General features: G+C 36.4%; 1 protein-coding gene and 1 long non-coding RNA gene across 2 annotated transcripts in view; one reads left to right on the top strand and one right to left on the bottom strand.

The window, feature by feature from the left end:
* The window catches only part of NDST4 (N-deacetylase and N-sulfotransferase 4), a 406931-nt gene extending 388770 nt beyond the window's left edge, over nt 1-18161 (top strand). Inside the window, exons 11-14 of the mRNA XM_069095536.1 lie at nt 902-1072; nt 2871-2980; nt 13315-13417; nt 15962-18161. Of these exons, the coding sequence (XP_068951637.1) occupies nt 902-1072; nt 2871-2980; nt 13315-13417; nt 15962-16081 (504 nt within the window). The 3' untranslated portion in view covers nt 16082-18161. The remainder of the gene's footprint in view (nt 1-901; nt 1073-2870; nt 2981-13314; nt 13418-15961) is intronic.
* LOC138167003 (uncharacterized) overlaps nt 1-24829 on the bottom strand; it is a 152869-nt gene that overhangs the window by 108819 nt on the left and 19221 nt on the right. The gene's annotated exons all lie outside the window — the stretch shown is intronic.

Here is a 24829-nt window from a genome sequence, read left to right as displayed (position 1 = left end):
TTGGGTAACTAGAACTGGGCCTGAATGCTATAAAGAAAAAAGCAGTAGGAACTAGTACCTTCATATATTCTGAAATATATGACAGCTAGGCACTAGAAACAATGTCACTCTGAACTCCAGCCTCTCCCCTCCCTTGCCCTCCTTCTAGCCTCTTTCACTAGAACCATTGGGAGAGGACATACACCCTAACAGAAGTTGGGGCTATATTTGAGTCCATAGAAATATACAGTCAGTCAATAATCATTTATATCAGGCACTTCTAAACGGTGGTGAATATGAAAAAGGAAAGAAGAGAAGAGAAAAAAGAAAAGAGAAAAATGAAAAGGAGAGGAGAGGAGAAGGGGAGGGAGAGGGATAATCCTTGTAGTTCAATAGTTCTGAGTAATTTACATTCTATTGGTAAACACAACAAAATATAGGAAGGGTAGATGGAAAGTAATTTTGGGGGAAAGGGAACCAGGAAAGACTCCTTGAATAAGGTAGAATTTCAGCTGATACTTGAAGGTAGCCATAGAAGCTATGCCCATACACATTAAATTTTCATTCTATCAAATTCATTGTGTATGCATCATTGTCAGCTTGACTTCTAATGGCATTTCTGACATCATTCAAATCGTGTCTCTGCTTTGTATGGAAACATTATTTAGAGAGGAAAGCAATCATGAACTTATCCAGCTTATTTGCACTCATATTGCTTAGTGTATTCTTTAAAAATATTTTCAAATAAATCCTGGTATAAATTTTCAATCAGCCCCTATGCTTAATGCTATATTTGTAAGCCTGAAATCAATTTATGAAATTTCCAGTGTCCATGGGAAGGCTTGGACTCCTGTTATAGATTATATATTTCTCTGCTACAGAAACTCACTTTGTGGTTAACTTTTTGTTGTTATTGTTCAAGCACCAGCGATCTCATGAGGATCCAGCTGCCCTGAGGTTTAATTTCTATGAAGTTATTACAACAGGACATTGGGCCCCATCTGAATTAAAAACGCTACAGAAGAGATGCCTGACTCCTGGCTGGTATGCAGTCCACATAGAGAGATGGCTGACTTATTTTTCCACTTCTCAGGTAATGTCTTGAAATCATTTTAACCATTTCCCTAGATTAGCAGTTCTGAGTATGGTCCAGGGATTCTTAGGGGTCCCAGACACTTCATTCAGAGGGTCCAGAATGGCAAAATTATTTTGTAATAATCGTAAGATTTTATAAAACTTCTAATACAATAAACTATTGAAAGACATTACCAACATAAACAAAAGCTCTTAGGGGAAGTGTGAGTCATTAATAATTTTAAGAGTGTAAAGGATTATTGAAACCAAAATATGTCACCCTAGATCATGATGGTTATGTCCCCTTCACCAGCAGGGAATCTGAATTAATATTATAATTAGTGTGGATTTTAAAATCCTAAGTGTCAATCAATGTAAAATTAGGTGGACTCCATTAATTGGTTCCTTGGCTTCTGGACAGGAATAATCAAGATAAACTATTGGCTTCTAGGATCCCTGGTTCTGGGAACACTTCTCAGAAGGAGGTTCCTAGTCTCTATCATTAGGCTGTAGTAGAAAGTACCTGCTCTTCATGGGCAGCAACCACACAGTCAAACATGATTTGTTTCAAAGTCCAGGAGGAATAATTAGTAAGTACACATTCTCACAATAACATTTAGAGGGCAAGAAACAAGTGCTTTGGGACTATTCAGGAAAGTGACCAGGTAGACTGGTGCATGCCTGTAATCCCCGCAACCGAGGGAGACTGAAGCTGGTGGATTACTTGAGTTTGGGAATTGAAATTCAGGAGAATTGAAGCTGATCAAATGTCAGCACTAAGTCTAGAAGTAGTGTGGTGAAATCCTAGCAGAGAGGGGCCACCAGGTTGCCTATGGAAGAGCAAGCTGAAATGGAGTGAGTCCAAACTTCTGGACAAATTAGCAGTAGGGTTGGACCCATAAGTGGCTACTTCACTACTAGCTTGAGTGAGATGGGGTGGGGAGGGAGCGAGGGAGGGATAGAGAGAGAGCGAGAGAGAGAGAGAGAGAGAGAGAGAGAGAGAGAGAGAAAGAAAGAAAGAAAGAAAGAAAGAAAGAAAGAAAGAAAGAAAGAAAGAAAGAAAGAAAGAAGAGAGAAAGGAGAGAGAAAGGAGAGAGAAAGAAAGAAGGAAAGAAAGGAAGAAAGAAAGAAAGAAAGGAGAGAGAAAGAAAGAAAGAAGATAGAAAGGAGAGAGAAAGAGAGAAAGAAAGGAGAGAGAAAGAGAAAGAAAGAAGAGAGAAAGGAGAAAGAAAGAGAGAAAGAGAGAGAGAAAGAAAGGAAGGGGAAGGAAGGAAGGAAGGAAGGAAGGGAGGGAGGGAGGGAAGGAGGGAGGGAAAGAAGGAAGGAAAGCCACAGCGCTTGAATAGAGAGTAGAGGTAGATGGTAGTGTGGCAAAAACACACTGGGTTGGGATTCTGAGGACCTAGCTTCAAATCCTGCATGACCTTGGAAAAGTCACATAACTCTTCCTCTATTGCTCCAACTGTAAAATGAAGGGTTGAGACCAAATGGACCTAAGGACCTTTCCAGCATAATATTTATGTTCCTACATGGTCATGGGATTGTGAGAAAGAAAGAAGTGCAGAACTACTCTCTGCTTAACATTTTGATCAGCTTCTAACTTAATTCCAATACGAGGTCTTGAAATTTTGGAATAAGAGGTTTAATCCCCAAGGTAGAGATACTATCCCTAGAACTTTACAAAGTTTCATATATCCCTGGTTTTCTAGGCAGTACACATCCCCTTTCTTTCGACTTATATTTCTATTATGATGTGCCAAGAGAAGCATCTGACTAAGATGTCATTATTCTTAAAGTGACTATTTTGGGTTTTCTAGTTGCTAATTATTGACGGGCAACAGTTGAGATCTGACCCAGCTACTGTGATGGATGAAGTTCAGAAGTTTCTGGGAGTTACTCCTCATTATAATTACTCAGAAGCTCTAACGTAAGTCTTTTCCTGTAAACGATTTCATTTGTTACTTGAGAACATAAATTACCACTGGTAGGTGTGGATATAGCATCATTAATAATGGCCAGAAATTCATACTTCAGTAGGCTGCTCCAAAAACAGTGATTTTCATTGCTTACTTGGTATCTTCCCTTGAAATAAAAAAGGTTTCCATGAGTTGCTATTAGTTCCCTTGGAAGAATAATACCAACAGCAATAATGATAATTTTCACTTGCATATCATTTTAAATTTTGGAAACAGTATTGTATTTAATCCTAAAATCAGCCAAATGAGATATGCTGTAAAGTATTGGTGTCCTCATTTTACAGATGGTGAAACTGAGAGTGCAAGTGGTTAAGTGTCTTGTAACACAGTCTTATTACAACTACGACTAAGTATCTAAAGTAGGATTTTGTGTCCAGGTTTTTTCCAGCTCTAAGTTCAGCACTCTATTCCAATACAAATGTAACTATGTAACAGGAAAATCTTCCCTAAATCTTTTTTCTGATGTCATACTCTGGTATAAAAGTGACCTTGGATTTTAGGATATGCCAATGGAGTTCCAATTTTAGCAGATTTTACCAATGTGAAAAAGCTTTAAAGAAGCACAAAGGGAATTCCAAAGACAAATAGAGCATTTTGTACACTTGATTCTGGAGGTTGGGGAGACATACGAATTTATTGTAAAAGGATTGATCCTAGAACTAACAGGGGGCTACATTAGTTCACAAAGGTGATCTATCAAAGGTACAATCTGCATCAATAGCAACAAAATTCCTTTGATGAAAACATGGATTCATTCCAATATAATCCAAGCATTTATTATGCTCTTACTTTGTGCAAAGCAGTATACTAGTGTTATACAATAACAATTTTTTAAATGGCCTCTGTCTCCAAGAAACTTTCATTTTGTTCAGGGAACAGACATAGAAAAATAATCATTAATGATACAGGAAAGGATCGAGAAAGCCATGCATCATGTAGACAGGTCAGAAAAACCAAGGGAGGAAAGAGGTCTTATTAAGAGGGATTCACTCGTGATTTAGAGAGGTTAAGAAAGATGATAACGATGAAAGACATTAGATTTAAAAATTAAGTCATTGAAAACTTTGATAGAAGCAGTTTCAGTTGAGTGGCGAGGTCAAAAGCCAGACCACAAAAAAACTGAGAAATTCATGGGAGAGAAGAAGTAGAGGAAAGACAGTAGTTTTTCTTTTTGTTTTCCTTAAAATTTGGCCATTAAAGGGAAAAGATATAGAACTATGGTTTGATTGTGTGGTAGGATCAATGAAATGAAGTTTTTTGTTTGTTTGTTTTACAATTAGTGAGTTTTGCTGTTGAGTCATTTTTCAGTCATGGTTGACTCTTCATGGAGTCCAATTTAGAGTTCTCTTGGCAAGACCATTTCCTTCTCCAGCTCATTTTATAGATGAAAATACTAAGACAGAGTTAAGTGACTTGCCCAGGGTCACAGAACTAATAACTGTCTGAGGCCAGATTTGAACTCAGGACGATGAATCTTCCTGCCTTTAGACCCAGCACTCTATTCCCTTTGCCACCTAGCTACCCCCCCAAATTAGGGAGACCTGGGTGTAATTGTTGACAAAAACGAAAATGGATGGTTGATAGACTGAGTGCTCAAAAGCCTGTCTTCTGCACCTGGAATACTCTCTCACATCTATGTTCCAACTACTCATCTCCCTGGCTCCCTTTAAGTCCTAACTCAAATTCTACCTTTTATAGGAAGCCTTTCCTAACCCCTCTTAATTCCAGTGACTTTCCTCTTGAGAAGGGGGCTAATGATTTCCTATTTCTCCTATTTATATCTTAAATAGATTTTTTAAAATGTATCCTGTTTATAGAACTTGCTTTGTATTTATTTGCTCACATGTTATCTCCCATAGTCGATTATAGACTCCTAGAGTATGAGAATTTGTCTTTTTGCCTCTTTTTGTATCCTCAGCACTTAATGCAGTGTCTGATGCATAGCAGGCTTTTAATAAGTATTATATACATACATATGTGTATATCACATATATTATATATATATATATATATATATAATTTGTGTCTAACAAGCTTCTGCTAGACGTGAAGGAAGGAATACTTTGGTTGAATTTCTTTTCAGACTTCTCCGTTCTTCTAAAAAGAAGAAGGATTGCTGGTTCTTCATATGCCATTTCCTTTATGAATGATTTTCCTACATGAATGATTTCATGTTTAGACTAATTTGGCAGGCCTTTAGCAAAACATTCTCAGTAATTTTTTCAGAAAATGTCTGAATTATTTATTGATTCCTGGACACCTGTCTTTGCCCATCTGTAGTACTTTGGGTCCTGTTTTTTTTTGTTTAATATACCCGTCATGTTTACTATAAATAATGGTTTGATACTCAGTAAACATGTACAACCACAGTTTGGAGAATAAGAGAATATAATTTAGAGGAGAAAACATAATTTTCAGTATATGTCTCTCCTATGCAAAAATTAGTCAATAATGCTATAGGAGATGATCAAGATAGGCTCCCCTCCATCATCACATCTTGATTCTTCTCTAAAATAAGCACTTTGGAAAGACTCTAGAGGCAGCAAAGAAGTGCAGTGAAGTACACTCCAGCCCTGGAGTCAGGAGGACCTGAGTTCAAATCCAGCCTCAGACACCTGACACACTTACTACCTGTGTGACCTTGGGCAAGTCACTTAACCCCAATTGCCTTGCCTTCCCCCTCAAAAAAAAAAAAAAAGACTTGTCTTTGATTCACTGAACACCTTATTTAAATTATTCAAAATAACAAATTAACAAATCTTAGAGGCAATTTCATTTTCTCAATTTCCCCCACCCCTTAGAGAATATAAGCTCCTTGTGGGATGACTTTCACTTTTGTCTTTGTTTATCTGTTGCCTACCATCATAGCAAATGGCACTGCGTTATTACTTAATGCATGTTGATTGACTAATTTTTCTTCCCAGTGCATTGAGGGAAATGAAGCCATTAAGAGGATATGGAGTTGAGTTTATGATGATCCCACCCTCCAGAAAGTCTTCTGCCAGTCAGGTCAACCTTCCATCTTTGAGTATTTGTGCTGTTTTAAGCTCTGCCTTGGAAGTAGCTGCTGCAAAGCGCAATCACTAATCACATTCTTTCCTGAGATCCCCGCACTACCTGAGTGCAAGGGAGACATTTTCCACCTATGTGTCAATTTCCTGGCTTTGGTACCAATGCCATATTTTTACCTTAATTCAGTTAAATATACTCATCCTGAGGCAGAAAAATGCTGTTCAGGGGCATAGCTCTGCAATGCTTTGCTTCTTGTACATGCTGGGTTGTTTCTCCTCTTGGGAAATTAATGAAAGGAAAAACAGTGCATACGGCAAAGAGCAGATTGAAAAGTCCAGGTTGGAAATGACTCCACCATCAATTTATCCATTTAATCAGTGATTTATTTAATTTTAATTGATACAAATACTAGGACAACCTCGGCTGCAAAGATTAGGTCTCTGATAATAGCCTGGGCAGGGAACTATGAAGAAAATTCCCTCCTTCTCCTAAATGAGTTCACATATGGGCTGTAGCAAATTGCAGGTGCACTCATATTATAGAAATGGGCCCAGGGCAACAAAATATTCTGCAACTAATTAACTTTACATCCCAGCCAATTATACTTCATCCTTCTAAAACATCTGCTGAGCAGCAAAAATGCAAACCCTTTCAATGTTTTATGCATGCAGCAAGTCCCAGAAGCAATAAATTCAAAACTTACCTTCTCATTTGGTTCCTGCTTTTCTTTTTGCTTTACTGTTGTTGCTTGTCTTCATCTAAAATTCTGACATATCAGGGATTTAGATGAGATAATCAGGCCATGTAAGTACGAAAGTATTTTTTTTTCCTTTTTGATATTGAGCATACATTTTGGAACAAAAGCAACATTGGACATATCTGCATAGAACAAAGTAAAGTAAAGCTTTGGGACCTAAATTATCAAGTCTGGCTCTTTCCATCGAACCAATGACTAAGGGGTCGTCAATCTTTTTTTTTTTTTACTATATGGACACAGCCATTCATCATCAGAAAACAAACAAACAAATAACCAGACAGAACCACAGATAAACAGAGGTATAGAAAGAGATTGAGAGAGAACAGCAGAAGGGTTACTATCACATTTCATAGAGTATGTGGGAGAGAGTGTGAGTCGCACAGATCACAACTCCTCCACATATCATCCAATTCAACTCTTATCCAGATTCTTTAAAAAAGCTTTTCTAAGGAGTCAACCCTTTTATTGTTGAGGGCAAACCCATTCTCCTAGTCATTTAAGCTCAAAACTTTAGTAATACCTCTACTCCTGATTGGCACTCACCCCAAGGTTTGTCATTCTGACCATTACAATCTCTCTCTCTCTCATATGTCCCTTTGTCTCCATGCATACAATAGGTCCTATTCTTCTCCTCACTGATCTATTGAAATTAACTGCTGGTCGGTCTCTGCCTCAATTGTCTCCCTCATTCTAGTCAGTCAATTCTTCACTGAGCTATCAATATTCCTCAAGTACAGGTCTGACCACATTATGGTGTTGTTGAGTTATTTCAGTTGAGTCTGACACTTCATGACTCCATTTGGGATTTTCTTGACAAAGAGACTGGAGTGGTTTGCCATTTCCTTCTCTAGCTTACTTTACAGATGAAGAAACTAAGACAAACAGGGTTAAGTGACTTGCCCAGGGTCACATGACTAGTATGTGTCAGAGCCAGGATTTGAACTCATGAGGAGTCAAGTCCAGTACCCTATCCACTGCAACACCTAGCTGCCCTAGCATCCCTTTATTCAGTAAGCTCTCTATTACCTCCAGGATCAAACAAGTATAAAATTCTCAATTCGACTTTTTAAGCCTTTCATAACATGGATCCCTCTGATGTTTCCAATCTTCTATACTTTATTCCTTTTCACATACTTTATGATCCATGACAGTGACCTTCTTGCTGTTCTTTCATATATTCAATATTTCCCTATTCTATGTCTTTCCAACAACTGTCAGCCATAACTGTGATACTCTTCTCTCCTACTTTACTAATCTTCCTGGTCCACCCAATAACTAATGCCTTCCATGTAAGATTATCTTCCATTTGGACTGCATATAATTGATATGAACATAGTTGTTTGCACGTTGTCTCCCCCATTAGACTATGAGTTCTTTGAGGGTAGAGGCTTTTTCTTTTTGCCTTTCTTTGTAGCCCCAATGGTTAGCAAAACATAGTAAGTACGTAATAAATTCTTGTTGACTGACTGACATGATGAAATATTGGCCATGGTAACCCATGAAACAAATAAAAATATAAAACAGACTTTTGTAATGACTGACAATGGGTGCCACAAGAGAGGGGAAAAAGTCCTAAGAATCACAATTTTATAGACTATCTACAAATATTAACTTAGCCATTCACTAAGACCCTTATTCAATGACCAACAAGTAAACATATTAGTAGAAGAACTTTATTTTATAAGTCTTGACATTCTTATTATAAATGAAACCAGAAGGCAAAAGAGGTTGCTGCCACAGGGAAAGATGGCTCCCAGGTGCTCCTTGGAGAAGCAAAGGAATGGCAATCTATATAAGATGTGTATGAGATTACATACAAATGAAAGACATTCTTACTAAAAGGCAACATTTAGCAAGTGAGTCTGTTTAGCACTTTACAGTACCACAGCTGACTGAAATGTATAGAAAATACACAAAATATAGAATAGAAAAGGCCAATTGTGCTTACTTAATTTACTTAAATAAATTTTTATTTATTTAATTTACTTAAATAAATTTTTATTTATTTAATTTACTTAAATTACTTAATTTAATTTACTTAAATAAAATTGACCCAGGAAAGCAAAATATTCCCCTTAAAGCCTCTCTTCCAAAATATTCCCTTGTAGCTTGGGGCGGCCAGGTGGCTCAGCGAATAAGAGCACCGGCTCCAGTGTCGGAATGACCTGGATCGAATCCTGGGCTCAGATACTCAGCACCACACCCAGAAATAACTGGCCATGTAACCTTGAGCAAGTTACTTAACGCCGATTGCTTAAATTTATATATATATATATATATATATATATTTTCCCTTGTATGTTAAAACCATACAAGAGACTTTGAAAGACCTAACAGGTGATTTGGTTTGATGATGATTCATTGAGATCAAGCTAAGCATAAACTTAGATTTCTACACACCAAAAATGTTGGCCTCCATTATGGAAAAAAAAAACAGTATGGAATCCAAATGGTAGAGGAATTTTCCATAGATGGCAAAGCTCTTCAGCTGTGTCTGTTTGTGGAAGGCATTATTTTAGTTACATCAAGCCATATGAGATGTTACACAGCCTCGCGTGAGATCCATGATCACTCAAAAAAGTGTCATCATTTATTTAAATGTCATCTTGCCATTACCTCTGCTGATGTCCCACCTCCTCACCTAGAACTGGGAAGTTAGGAAGACCCAAGCTCAAATCTAGTCACAAACACTTGCTAGATGTGTGATCATGGGCAAATCACTTAATTCTGCCTCAGTCTTTTCATCTGCTAAATGGAGATGATAATAGTGCCTACCTCCCAGAGTAGTTGCAAGAATCAAATGAGATTATATTTGTAAATCTTAAAGCACTACATAAATGTCATCATCATCATTATCACTAATTATTATTATTATTATTATTAACCACATTCTCTTGATTGAACCTCTAGAAATTATGCCCCCAGGCTCTGGGGATAAATGCTCCACTAATCTTTGGAAGTCCTACCCTGTGACTGAACTACCTTGAATGGTGAATGAATGAGTGAGTGTGAAAATACCTACCCTGCTACATTTAGTCAGCCTCAGATGAGACCATATACTTTCCATATTACCTGGGCCATCTTGTAATCAGTCTTGCTGGTATAGCCCCTTTTCCCACTGTCCCTTCTCTCTTCACTTTTTACCTCTTGTTTATTGGCATGATAATCAATCATGGTACATTGCTTCTGGAAAAATTGCTTGAATTAACCATCCTTTGGCCTATCTCATCATTTCTGTTGCTCCATAGATCAAATCTTTCTTTTCTGAATACCACTGCCATTCATGTATTTCCTCTAGTAAAATATAAACTCCTTGAGGGCAAGGATTATCTCTTTTTTGTGTTTATTTTCTAAGCACTTAGCACAGCTATTGGCACTTAGCGCTTAATAAATGTTTATCATCATCACCATCATCATGATCATCATCACCATCATTATTATTATTATTCACTTAACCATTCATCTAAAAAACCAAGTGGATGGAAAATTGCTATGAAATGTAGCCCAATGGACAACCAATACACCGATATATATTATCTTGGACAGATGCTCCCAATGGACAAATGGTCTGGGTCCAGAGGTGAACAGAAGGAGGAGAATGAGTTGTATTCCTTTTAGCAATCTGTATAGTGCTTTTAATATCTCCAGTCTTCTCTGAGAATCATATACCCATCACTTTAACAATAATAATCTGGTGGTGTTGTTTCATTCCTAGTTTTAGAATAGTATATTCTCCGAAGAAGTAAAATGAAAGGTCACAATAGAATTAATGGAGATTCATGTGGTAGATATGAGCAGGCTGCAATCAATGATAAGCAGATAACTTTACAGGACATTGAAGATGTCATCAGAAAGATGTCCGACTAGGGTGGGGTGGAAACACAACCGGTCAAGTGATAAGAGTGAAGTTTAATTGATATGCCCTACCAGAATATAGGCAATATAAAGAAATCTAAAGGAAGATAGACCACATTAGGTATACCTGCTTGGAGGATTCAAGGAAGGACATGGACAAGGTTGCAGAGGTTAGACAGTTATGGATGGGTTGCCACCATGCAGCAATGTAGAAAATACCCACATCAGAGAAATCATAGATATGTCCAAATGGTTAGGCAATTTAGTATTAGATTTTTTATGTATATCAAAAGAATTAACATATGTAAAACATCTTACAAATCTTAAAGTGTTATAGAAATGCTAGTTATTATTAACTTACTATGACTTAAAGGCAAGAGGCCTCTAAACCTTTGGCCTCTTTGTTTCTTACTCTGGAGCATATTTTCCAACATATTGTTTGCTGCCTTCGCCTTTGCCCACCCTTGCATTCAACTCCAACTTTCTTCTGTCTTCTGGTTTCATTTATAGCAAGAATATCCTCCAGATGTACATCTATTTCAGGGGTGGCCAAATTATGGCCTTCAGACCAAAATTGCTCCCATTTTTATTCAGCTGCAAGCAAAGAATATTTTTTTACATTTTAAAATAAAGTTTTATTGTATTTTAAAATATAAAAACCATTCTTAACTTTCAAGCTATGCAAAAAACAGGTGGTGAGCTGGATTTGGCTATTAGGCAATAGTATGCTGAGCCCCAGTCTGTTTGCTCAGACTGCCCATGAACCTCACCTTTAGAGCAGTTATAGTTAATCTTTAGAGGCAATTTTAAAAGCATGTGGCATTTAACTCACTGTTTCATTTTCTGCCATCATTGACAAAAAGGAAGGGAACCACACAGCACTGGGGACCCTTGTGCATTTTTATTTTCCTCATGGATTGCCATGGCCAAAGAATTCATTGCCTAGGAGGCATCCTACTAATGATGGTCCTCTGGATGCTGATCCTTTCAAAGTCGATGTGCCTTTTCACCAGACTTGCTGGAGTTCATGCTTTAATGACTTAGCCTTCGAGTCACCTTTACTGTGAGGCAGAATCGCCCTCACAGAGAGAGTTCTAGAAAAGAGTACTGGGTATAAAATCCTTCCTCCAGTTTATTGGCTGAGTGACCTGGGTCACCCAGCTTCTCTTGGTCTCAGTTCCTCATTTGTAAAATAAATGGGTTAGAATCTATGTTCTAGCTCTAAATCTACCATTTTATAATATATATCAGAATATCATATCAGTAGGACTTGTTGAACATCATGATAACTCATATGTAAGATACCTTCATGAAAACTGTTTAAAATTTCTACAAAATATTTTTTATTTAGGGAATAACTGCTCTGATATTCAATTCAGCTTAATTAAACATACATTAAGTACTTACTATGTGCAAAACATTACACTAGGTGTTTACCACATAAGGATAGAGAGAAATAATAACTATATAGCATTTACTATATGCCAGACAATGTGTTAAGTGTTTTAAAATTATTATCTCCTTTGATCCTCACAGTGACCCGGGGGGAGGAAAGGGGGAGATAGGTACTATTACTATTCCCATTTTACAGATGAGGAAACTGTGATGTGGTGCAACAGATGTAATGCAAGTTCTAAGAACAAGGAACATTAAATCCCATGGGAGAAAAAGCATGTATAAATGACTGTGACAATAGAATGTTAAGAAAGTTCCTGGAGAGTGCTGTGAGAGTGCCATGGACTAGTAAGAGTGCCATAGAAGTGTGAGAGCACCACGCAATAGTGAGAGCTCCATAGAATGCCATAGAATAGGGAGACCACCATAGAATGACCTAGCACAGACTTACTCTGTGTCTAATGCAAGTGAAATTTTAATAAATTTTACTTTACTTTGGCTGAGGAAAAATAAATAAAGAAAGTTCTTACCCTACATGCATTCTTTAATCTCAAAAAAAATCAGGGAAATAATAATGACACACCATATATGGAGAGGTAGCATGATCTAATAGATGGAAGTCAAGCTTGGCCAGGAAAGCCACCTAGATTTAAGCCACACCTTTAACACATATGAACATGGGCAAGTCACTGAGATGTTAGGCAATTATCTAAGAGGGAAGTGACTTATTAGCCTTCCCAGAACTCAGTTTCTTCACCTGAAAGGTGAGGGGGTTAGAATAAATGACCTCAGACTTCACTTTTATGAATGACAAATGAGTTGTGGAGCATGAACTTAGAGCTAAGTACAGTTTACAGAACCTCTGGGCCAAGCTCTTCATTTTACAAATAATCTAAATTGATTGAGGCCATTTTCAAGCAGTATTGATGATACCCCAGGTCTGAACCAAATAACAACAAAGACAACAACAGACTCTGACTTTCTAGCCATACATATTTTATGAATGAGTAAATCTCAAAACTTAATTGATAATTAACTTAATATAAAATTAGGATAAAAATCTAGGGATCTTTTATTAGAGTGGACATATTCAAACACACAGCTTCCATGGCTCAATGTCAGCCACCATTTTGTGAATAGTAAGTTAGGTAGTTAGGAAAGGTGTTGATGCTTCTGTGACCTAAAGTATTCTTAGAGTCTCACTAATGAGTCTGCCTAAAATATCCTTATATAATTTGGAATAATTACTGGTTTAACCTTTTGTAGGTTTGACCCTCAAAAGGGCTTTTGGTGTCAGCTACTTGAAGGAGGAAAAACCAAATGCCTTGGGAAAAGTAAAGGCCGAAAATACCCACCAATGGATCTTGAGGTACTGATTTTGTTCCATTTCTGCTTTCCCCCAGCTTTTGAGTTATTTTCTTTAAAAAAAAATCCCTATCAAAGGGTGCTACAAAGATAGATATAGTGATTTTCCTATTACACTTAATCAGTTTTCAATAATTTGCTAGCTTTAAATGTTTAACAATGATTTTCTAATTTACTATTGAATGTTAATATTTCCATAAATGCTGGACATACTAAAATATTTTCTTTAAAGTTGCATGAAACTATAGTGTGAATCACCCTACTGTCTAGGCATTTGCCAAATAGGCTGAATTCAGGGTGAAGCATGGAAATAATATTATTTAATATATCCCCTATACTCTTTCTAAAAACATATTTTTTAGGGAAGTCTTCAGAAGTTTTGTCAATCAACTAATATGTTTCAGGGCCTCTGTTAGATAGTTGGGGGTAGAAGAGAGATCTAAAACATTTTCTACCTCTAAAAAGTTTGCAGTCTAGTTGGAAAGACAAATATAATTAATCCATTAGGGAAAAACAAAGAACATAATTTAATAAAACTAAATTGTGTGAAGCTAGACAAGAAATACAAGAAGAATACAGAGAAGAATGAGAACCATAGATACCAAAGTAGTCAGGAAAGGCTTCAAGGAATTGGAATACTGACTGGACCCTGAAGAATCTGAAGAGCCAGGTGTCTTAATTATTTTTTTGTCTAGCATTCTGATAGAGATTATGGAAACCATCTCAGAATGATGTTTTTAAATGTATAAATAAAATACACATTACTCTAAAGGAAATAAGTTATACTGAAATGTAATTATAAACAATACTGAAATATAATTATATTTAAAAAAATTGAGCCCATGTTCATGGATTCCTCATTAAGGGCCCCTGGATTATAGAAATTGTCCAAGATATTTAGTTGTCTGTTCAATTTGATTAACTGAATCTTTAGAACTTTTGAAGACATAGTCCTATGGAAGGTAAGGATATGCCCATTGGTACCTTTTTTGAGAGAGTTAAAGACATCTGATTCAATCTTTGTTACAGGAGCTGTCCTAGATGGTTGGCTTGGTTTTTTGGGGGAGAATGGGTTTCACAGCTTGACCACGATCCCAAGATGAACTAAGGGCACAGACTCTTGGGAAGATGGATGCCTTTGAGAGGAACCACTCACTTGTTCTAGACTATGAAAAGTAGCCCACAGAACTTCTTAGTGGTCCTAGTTTCCCTTTTGCACTTTTTTTCTGGAGAAACAATAGGAATAGAACAGGGAAGGGAAATGGAGAGTAGGAACTGAAGAAGGGGTGTGTGCAGAAAGGAGGGAGCCATTAATGACAGCTTTGGAGCTATTAATCTCTGAACCCTACCACTCTTCAGGAGCTCTTGAGAGCCTCCAAGAGTGGTCTGTCCACCAGTACTGATCACTGAGATTTATAAGATGACTAGTTCTTTCAACAAAGTGCCTGAAGGAAAAGCCATACTTTTTAATGGGGAATGCTATCAAAGTTTTGATGTTATCAATAAGGAGCCCTGCAAAAGACTGGAAGTTCAAGATGATCTAGGAACATCCTTGACCAGTCAGCTAACTCTTAAGTTATTTAGGGCAAGTTATTTCCATGACAACATTCTCCTTTATGGCAAAATATCACTATAACAATTAAAGTAAGAAAACCAAGGAAGTGATAAACTATCTATCAGTTATAGACAAGGGCAAAAATATTTGGGCAAAGCATCCATGTTAATAAAAGCCCATCAATATGACTTTGGTGCCATTAATATCATGTTGCCATCTCATTCTTCACCTCCCTTACCTAATAAGAGAAGTCAAACAATTTATCTAGCTGTAATAAGACAAGATTCAAATATTAAGAGACAAGCTACAAAATCCAGGTAAAGCTATAGCTGAGAAAGAGAATATGATGTTACAAAACCTGACAAGACTTCCCCTTCCACTGCACTATTTTAAGTTGCTTTTGACCACTGATCCCATTCCTTTATAACTTACATTCCCTCTATGAAGAAGTATTACTGTCTCCCAAAGATATGCAAGTTTCCCCCCTTCTTGTCACCAGTTTCCCCTTCTGTCCCTTCAGACACTTTCCACACTCATTCCTAGTGTGAAGTTGCCAATCTTTCCCACCATGAATACTCTACTTTTGTTCATTTAGATGATGCACAACCAATGGAAAGGTTTTTACTTAAGAGCTGTCCTGTTGCCATGGCCCTTGGAAAAGATTTGTGGACTGACTGTGCCTTTAGTTGTCTCATTAAGGAACCACCGGATACTCTTTACTTAATGATACAGAAGAAGATAATTCAGCTTATTTAGGAAGTTAAACATTTATGCTAGTGAGGTATCAGGGAATCCTCTTTTAAAACACACACACACAGTATGCAGTAGAACAAAGGGAAAAGATGGGCAGTGGGGAATGGGTTAGGGATAGAAAAATCAAGTAGAGGGAGGGTAGTAAATAAAACTAATCGGACAAAGAGATTTGGAGGTTTCTCTATAAAAATGTAAACTGCCACCTAACTAAAAACTTTTTTATGTTTCCTGATCACTCAGTCTAGAGCATTCCTCTCCAGTTACTACCGAGATCATAATGTGGAACTGTCCAAACTTCTGCACAGACTGGGGCAACCTCTGCCATCATGGCTGAGACAGGAACTGCAGAAAGTAAGATAGCACTGGAAAGAAGGACCCCAGCCTCATATGACAATTACCTTTATTATCAAGAATAAAAACCAATCTACACCTTATACTTTCTCAATGCACTTTTGATTTGTCAGTAGAGGACTTTGTGAATGACTTTCTGAAAAGAGAAGAAAAAAACAGAAGAGACAAGAAAAGAGATGAAAAGGAAAAGAAAATCTACTTTATACGCACATACTGACAATTATTAGCATTGATTCATCTCTGTGTCAGCTTTTAGGAAACAATGCAGAGTTAACATGGTATTATTCAATATCCAAATTTGGAATTCATGATATATTCCAGTTTCTCTGTTAACCAGAAAATTCCCAAAACTGAATGTACAATTGATAGCCTTCATCATTTCTAAAGGTTCAATTACAATCTGCCAGGCTAGGAGCAAGGGCCTAAAATGTCTGTCGATGCATTTTGAGGTTGGGAAAAACTCAATGTCTGAATTCAGGGGCTCACTGTTTCTTTTCCTTCATATTATCTAGTCAACTTTGGTATAATTTGGCTTAAGAAAGAACATCTTCCCACACTCCATTTGTTTTATTTAAATTTCCATGATTTTTGGTCACCAGCCACCCTAGTCCTTTGCATTTCTTCCAGGGTGGTTTGAGATCCTCAGTAAATTCTGCTGATTTACTAATGTGAAGTAGACCCAGCACACTTTTGCCTTTGGAAGAAGCAGGCTGATCAAAAACGAGTGTGAACTTTGCTGAAACTGCTGTAATTTTTGCTGTTCCTGTTGGCTTTTTAGTTTTTTTTCTGCCATTCTTGAAGAGGTCTTTCATCATGGTTTTCTAGATTCCCCTAGTGCCCATGATCATGGTTTGAGATATGGTTTCACAAGGAATACTTTATCATAATGTCACTGGTGGATGTGAGACAATCATTAAAAGGGTCCCAAACCAAACCAAGCTATTAGCCAAGTTATTTGCACAGTGACAATGGTACATATATGAGCGAGGTGGGGTAGTGGGGGGAGGGAAATAGAAGCCAAATCTTATTTTTTTGAAAGACTGAGGACTTTGGCATCTGTTTAAAAGTATTCTAAGGTATACACACATCCTCTGTCCTCTAAATCTGTTGAGTTTTAAGTTTTGACACCATGAATCATTTTCTACCTTGTGTATAATTTTGTTATTGTTGTTATGAAACTATAAATAGCAAGCTTTACCAAATACATCCTTTATTGAAAAATATCAGGACTATAAAAAGAAAGAAAATACCCTAAGATATTTATTTACTTTGCCCATGTAAAAATTATTTTCTCACCAAATATGTTGTTCCTGAGACCATTTCATTCAAAAACTCTTCGTGGATCAAAAGATATGCCCCTTTCTATTTAGGGTGTTTCATTGTTCTTTGAAAATTCTAGATGGGTGTTAATCTACCAACCATAGAGATTACTTTTAATGCCATTAGTCAACTGGAGTTTAATGTGGTTTTGTCAATTTGTAAAGTGCTACCTACGGATAAAATTACTACAGGCCAACAAAGCAGGCTTGCTTTGGTAACATTAGCCATCAACACAGGCTTTGTACAGAAGAGTTTTATTATGGCCCAAGACTTTTCTACAGGGGCTGGAACTAGGCTTCATTAATGCTGTAAACCTTTTAAGTAATTTTGCTTGTAACATTGTTCATTATGTAACTGTTGGGAACCTGAAAGACCCATTTTTGAGAACTCAACCAATCTTTTTAAAAGAAAAAACAATAGACCATTTATTAATAGGAAACTGTCAAATTTGGGTTTTTTATTTTATTTCCCCCCCCCTCAAGTTAATCATGACTTCAGTTTTTAAATTATATCATGCATTTTCATTTCAGTGTGATTAGGGGAGGAAGGTAAGAATTTGGCTTATTTGTTCCATGCTAGGTAGTCAGCTATAAGCTTCTGATGTTTTGGAGAAATTTTAATGGTTTTTGTTGTGCTTTTTTTTTCAACTCAGCAAATATACACTGAATACCTTCTCACCATACTAGATGCTGAAGGATACAAAGATAAATGAGAAATGATCTCTATCTGCCAAGGAGCTGGTAGGAATTAGAAGGCATGGAATCAGAAATCAGAGATCTAGACCTGGGAGGGCACTTAGAGGCCAGTAAGTCCAAACATCTTTTTTTTTAATAGAGAAACTGAGGCCCAAAGAGGCTATGTGACTTGCTCAATATCACACAGATACAAAGCATCATAGGTGGAGTTGGAACCCAAGTTATCTGACTCTGGAACTCCTTGTATTACTGTACCATGATGCTCAAAGAGTTTGCTCTTTTCTGTTTATCTTTTGCTGTGTGGCTCAACCACAGGGTTCAAATTTTTACCAATGCAGTGGGTAGGTGACTGTTGTATTATTTCAACTCAAATGCAAGCACCTAGCAAGACTCTGCCTCTTTCCAATGCATGTATTTCGGCCCTCTTGTTTCTAGGATTAAATGGATTCATTTGTTAGTCAACGCTACTTGCAACCATATTATAATTTTTTTTTCCTGATGAAAAGGAGGCCATTCTTTATTTTTTTCCATATGGGAAAAAGGGAGTATTTTATATTATAGCAATAAGGAAGGAAGGGGAAGAAGTCTTTACATACACACATATATATGTATATATATATATATATATATATATACATATAAATAGTGTACATACATTCATTTTTGTATTCTTCATTTAACTCAATAGCTTCAATGTATCACCAGTTTCAGGATATAAATCACTGTAGTTCTGTGGGTTTCTTTTGAATTTGAAAAAAAAATGCAAAATAATTCATATATGGAATCTAATAAAAAAATTTGCCTCCCCTTATTATTATATCATCTCAGAAAGTCTAAATATATGTATAAGCATACATATATAAATATGCATGCATGTGTGTGTATATTTGTATATGTATACAGATATGTACATACATATATCCTGTTTGGTAATTAACAGACCAAAAAAACATTTTATTAGTATTGTATATAGATTATGAACGTAATATTTTACATTTAATATAGCACTTAAAAAGTCCACCACAACTCTGTGAAATAGGCAGTTAGCATTATCAGCCCTATCATAAGAGAGGACTCCAAAATGTCAAGGGTTGTTCCCCAGTTCACATGGCCAATAATCAGTATTTGAATTTGCCCCAACAGCTATTTCCAGTTCTAAAATATTCAGCATAACGTTCATCTGATTTGTAACAGAGCACGAAGTAATTGCAAGTTCAGTTAATCAAGTGTTTGAAATTTCAGGACATTATGATTTTTTTTACCCATAGTCAAAGTAAAATTTAAGGGATTATAAATATTTTAAATAAGCCTTAGCCTATTTCCTTGATTCAATTATAGTTATATTCCAAAGAGAATCTACCAGTAATCCCTCAGTTTTAATTCTTCCTTTTCTCTAAAGGCTATTAAAATTTTTAAAAAGTTACTTGAAAGGGAAAAAAATATGGGGGGAAAAGGGAATAATAATTCCTAATCACATATATGATGGTCTGACTCCAGATTCTTAAAGACACCTCTGAGACACCACATGATGTTATGATATAATGGACAAAGATTATGGTTAAAAGTGTCTTGTCTCTTAATTGCTGGTCAAATAGCTCCGGGGATGTAACATAAAGGACAAACATAGGGAAATTGTGTGATTACTTCCTTTTTTATTTTGTCTTAACAAAAACTGATCATTTTTCTATTTGAAATCTATAGGTGACTTTTAGTTCAACATGCATTTTTTCAAGTTAAAATGCTTATATTGCTTTTTTCTGCTTTGTTTTATCTTTCAGTCTCCTCTTGTATTTCCAATTCATCATTTCAGTGTGTCCATTAGTATCCAAACCATCTATCATAAGGACTGTATATATATACTTTCCTTATAGAATTTAGTTTCATATATAGGCATATATAACATATATATGAAAATGTTTTTATCATGTGTATATAACATATATGAAACTAAATTTTATAATTTGTTTTCATATGTATATGTATGCATGTGGACATATACAAATACATACATATATATATGAAACCAAATTTTATAAGAAACAAAATATTATCTCAAGTGCTCACTGTTCCAGGGATTGGACATCTTATTAAATCTAGGCAGCACTGTTTGGAAGTACCTCAAAAATAATGCCAGACAAAGATTCTAGACATGAACTAACAGGCTTCCTACAAGATTTTCTATTGACTATGGAAATGCAATTTAATTCTAAGCATACCTAGGCATATTCACAGTATTGTGTATATATGCAGATACATGGATGTACACATATAAAGTGTCTACTACAATTCTTAAGTTTTGATCACTCAAAGTATTTTTCTTGTGGGGGGGGAGAAAAATCTGTATTTACTGAAAATGTTTAAAATACGTGCTGTATTCTATACAACTTATTATTGGTTCTCACTTCTTCAGAATAAACACTTCTACTAATATGTCATGGGAGTACATTTATTGATTTTCCTCTAAAAATCTTGCAAGTTCTTGTTACTAGATGAAATTCTATTGATATACATTTTTCAAAAAAATATATATCTCCTGAGTTCTAAACACCTGACTTAGAAATGTCCCATACATATTGATTGCAGACTACTTTTCCTCTCCTGCCTATTTAGAAATTGTTTCAAGAATTAATGGAATTGATCTGATATTATAATATCACTTCACGGCCATCAAGATTACCATGGGGCAGTGTCTCATCCTCAGTTCCTTCTTTCTTTTCGGTCTGAGATAACAGGTTAAATATCATTCGATCCCATTCTTTTTCCTCTCTTATCACCTAATCATCATCATCATCATTTTCATTGTTCCTCAAGCAACCTCTCTCACCTTCTCCTTCACCTAAAAGTACACATTCTTTAACTCTTTTCCATGTTCTTCCTTCCCTTTCCCCGGAATCCCTGTCTGTTTCTTCCTCTTTGTCTTTCTCCATTTATTTCTGTCTGTCTGTTTGCTTCTCTTGGTCTCTCTCTTTCTCTCCCTTTCCCCTCTACTAAGATTCTAAATCCCTGAGCAATCCTAAGTCCCTAAGCATAGCTAATAAAGGTAAGAAGAACATTAAACACCTTTTATTTGGGGTGGAAGGGTAGGTGAGTTTAGACCTGTGATTTTATTAGCAAAGGGAACTCTCAGTGAGGGATCTCCTTACACTATCACAGACTTATCAACTGGTGTTGGATTACTATCTTAGAGTTGCCTGATGAAGAAAGCTGTAACATGGCTCAGTATCAATACATTGAGAAGCATTTATTAATCTCTTATTATGTTCTAAGCACTATACTAGGTTATATAGGCATACAGATATAAATGAAAAAATCCCTGTCCCTCAGAAGTTCACATTTTGTGGGAAAGATGACACATATGCACACAAATATATACAAAAGAAATGTGTAAAAAAATACAAACTAATTTGGAGCAAAGAAGGCTCAAAAGTTTGCAGTAGGGTGGGGGATCAGAAAAGACCTCATGTAGGATGTGGCACCTAAGCTGAGCCTTGAAAGAATCTAGGGATTCTAAGACATAGAACTAAGGAGGGCCTATCTTCCACAACTCTGTCCTCACTAGATTCTCAATAAGCTTCTCCTCGAGCACCATCAATCAAGAATCATAATTTTCAATGTAATTTAATTATGTTAATATGATTTCCTCTAGTTTTCATTGAAAGGAAATGTCAATGGGTCACATGAGCAGCAAGATGGTGGACTAGACATTTTCTCTGACTCCTGTGACCATTTAAACCTCTCCAAAACTTAAATTGTGCATCAAAGATAAAGCAACTTTAATTGTTTGCATGGACTAGGACACTGATTCCTGAACAGGATTAAAAACAAACCCTGAAACTGATGCTCCCTGACCCCTAGTTTACTCTTTACTCTTCTCACACTTCCCACTGTATCAGCAATGAAGTTGCTGTAGCAGATTCAAAGACAATCCAGGCTTACATTAAAATCCACCATTGTACCTAATCTTTCCAGTGTATTGAGAGCTGGGCTCCAAGATGTGGAAGCTTGCTCAGGTCTCAACAGCCAGCTTGGCCACAATCCTCCAGAAGCAAAAGCCTGATTGGGGCTACAACCCAGAAGCACCAGTACCACAAAGTTCTGAAGTGCTAGAGTCAAGGAAAGCAGGCAGAGTGAAGTAAACAGAACCAAGAAAGCAATTACAACAATGAAAATGGAAAGAACGCTAACATACTGAAAGCAAATAAATAAAATTATAAAAATCAAGTGGAACTATAATGAAGACACAAGAGAAGACACCTCCAATCTACCCCTTTGTGGAGGTGGGAGATCTACAGGTGTTACTCATGGTATATGTTTTGGACATATGCATGCATAGATGCATACATGTCTGTGTATGTATATGTGTGTTGACTCACATATATGTTTTGGGAACATATACATGTGTGCATGCATTCATATATACATATAGATATACAGAGAGAGAGAGTTTGCTGACTTTTTTCCCTCCTCTTAAAAAAACTACTTATCTGTCCTACAGAATAGTTCTTAGGGAGGAAGAGGGAGAGGGATGCATGGGATACTATAATGATATAAAAAACAGAAAATACCAATAAAAACTTTTTTAAGAAGGAAAGGAATTAGATGTCAACCACATTATGAGTTTAAAAATCTGTAATGGGCTACTTTAGAGACTATCGTATATAACTTCTCTTCTTTTTGAAAATACATCCTATATTCTAAATATCTAGTTATCTAGTATGCTTTGTTCATACCAAATCATTTTGTTCTTTTAATTCTTGTGTATTCCAGATTTTAGTAGAGAGTTGGTCTCCTTCATTTATTTTCTTCACTTTGCACTTTGACCCAAAAGGCCAGCCCAATCTGTCACTGATTGAGTTACTGTCTTTTTTAAACTTCAGTATTTCAGTGATCACATCCATGTGGGCACTTGCTCCAACAGTGCAGATTATAACTCACCCATGCCTTCTCATCCTAATATGATTCTCATCCACAACTTCTTATAAATCCTCCAAGGAAGATCTACCCAGTTGTCTAGGTCTTTTTATAGTCTCCAGTGAATGTTTCCAAAAATTCATCTTTACCTGCACAACCAAAGCAATCCTCCTTTTTTTCTGAACCATACCTTTGCTGAATAATATTTCTGAGACCACTTCTTGCATATGATTCATTGCTGGTAATAGGACATACCCTGCCTATGCCACTAAAGACCTTTCCATTGAACTATAGGTTGCCTGCAAGTTCAGTTCTTCAAAGACTGTGGTATTCCATAATTTGCCACTACATAACATCACTCAAAGAATACCATTGCTTAAAAAGATAGAGTTTTTGATCAAAAATGAATGCTGAGATAACATAATGACCAAACTTTTCCCAAAAAAAAAGAAATATGAGGAGGCCCCTTCTCTTCTTTCACTCCTTCTGCCACTCTGCCTTTTGTCTATTGTCTTCCCCTATTAGATTGTAAGTTCCTTGAGGGCAAGGGTTGTCTTTTTTTTTTCTTGTGATTGTATCCCCAGTACTTGGCCTATGAATAGGAAATGTAAGTGCTTAATAAAGGATTATTTCCTTCCTTTCTTCCTCCCTCTCTTCCTTCCTTCTTTCCTTCCCTCCTTCCTTTTTTCCTTTCTTCCCTACTCCCTTTTTTACCTCATTCAACCTTCCATCTCTTTCTTCTTTCATTCTTTCCTTTCTTCCCAAATTGTTTTTTCCCTTCTTTCCTTTCCTCCAACAGTCTTTGTTTCCCTCCTCCCTTCCTTCCCTCTTTCCTCCCTCCCTCCCTTTCTTCCTTCCTTTCTTTTTTCTTCCTTCCTTCTTCCATTCCCTCCTTCCTAACTTGTTCTCTCCCTTCTTCCTTCCTTCCTTCCTTCCTTCCTTCCTTCTTCCTTCCTTTCTTTCTTTCTTTCTTTCTCTTCCTTTCATTTTCTTTCTTTTTCCCTTCTACTCTCTCTACTCCATAAAGATGGGGAATTTTAGCTACAGAACATTATATGTAACTTTTAGACCTTTTGGGTTGTTTTTCCTATTTTGCTGTATATTTTCTTCCTCCTTTTTTTGTTATATAGAAATAACTTTCCATGGAAGGGACAGAGGAATATATTGAAAAATATAGGGGATGTAAAAGTATAAGCTGTCTATTACAATTTTAAAGTAAAAATAAATTAAATAATTTATATATGCATGAGAGAGAGAGAGAGAGAGAGAGAGAGAGAGAGAGAGAGAGAGAGAGAGAGAGAGTGAAACAGTTTGGGATCATTAAAATTGCTACACAACTTTCTAAATGCAATTGAGCTGACTTCTTCCTCTTGTACAGGTCTGGGCAGTGTCTGTTTGCAGTGCATTTTAAAGAGATTTCACTTCATGCTCTAACTGACTGGAGTACCTATTCAGCTGTATGTCCTACAATATTACCTTTCATAAAAATAAATAATAATGGCGACAATAGACCACAAGCTTTGTATTCCAACACATAGCCTGGAATTCTTCAGTCACTCCACTTTCTCCTTGGAAGCCTCCCTTAGGACCACTGTCTAAATTTTCAAGATGATTATTCTCTGTGTTGTAGAAGACTATGAGTGAATGATTCATAGAGTAACAAGGCTTGGTTTCCTAATGCCTTTAGCATTATGCTCTAACTCAGCTAACTATTCCTTAAACCATTTCTTTCATTAGAATTGAACTTGTCTCTGATTCCTACTTCATAAAGCTTTTAAGATCTCCTGGTTCAGCAGACTAGATTTTCTTTGGGCCTTTGTTTTAAACATAA

The sequence above is a fragment of the Petaurus breviceps genome, unplaced genomic scaffold, assembly GCF_028583685.1.
Source record: "Petaurus breviceps papuanus isolate PSGF00001 unplaced genomic scaffold, PetGlider_PUasm1.0 126, whole genome shotgun sequence".
Classification (NCBI taxonomy): Eukaryota; Metazoa; Chordata; class Mammalia; order Diprotodontia; family Petauridae; genus Petaurus; species Petaurus breviceps.
The sequence above is the reverse complement of the archived record's forward strand: the minus strand, read 5'-3'. Positions and strand labels throughout refer to the sequence as shown.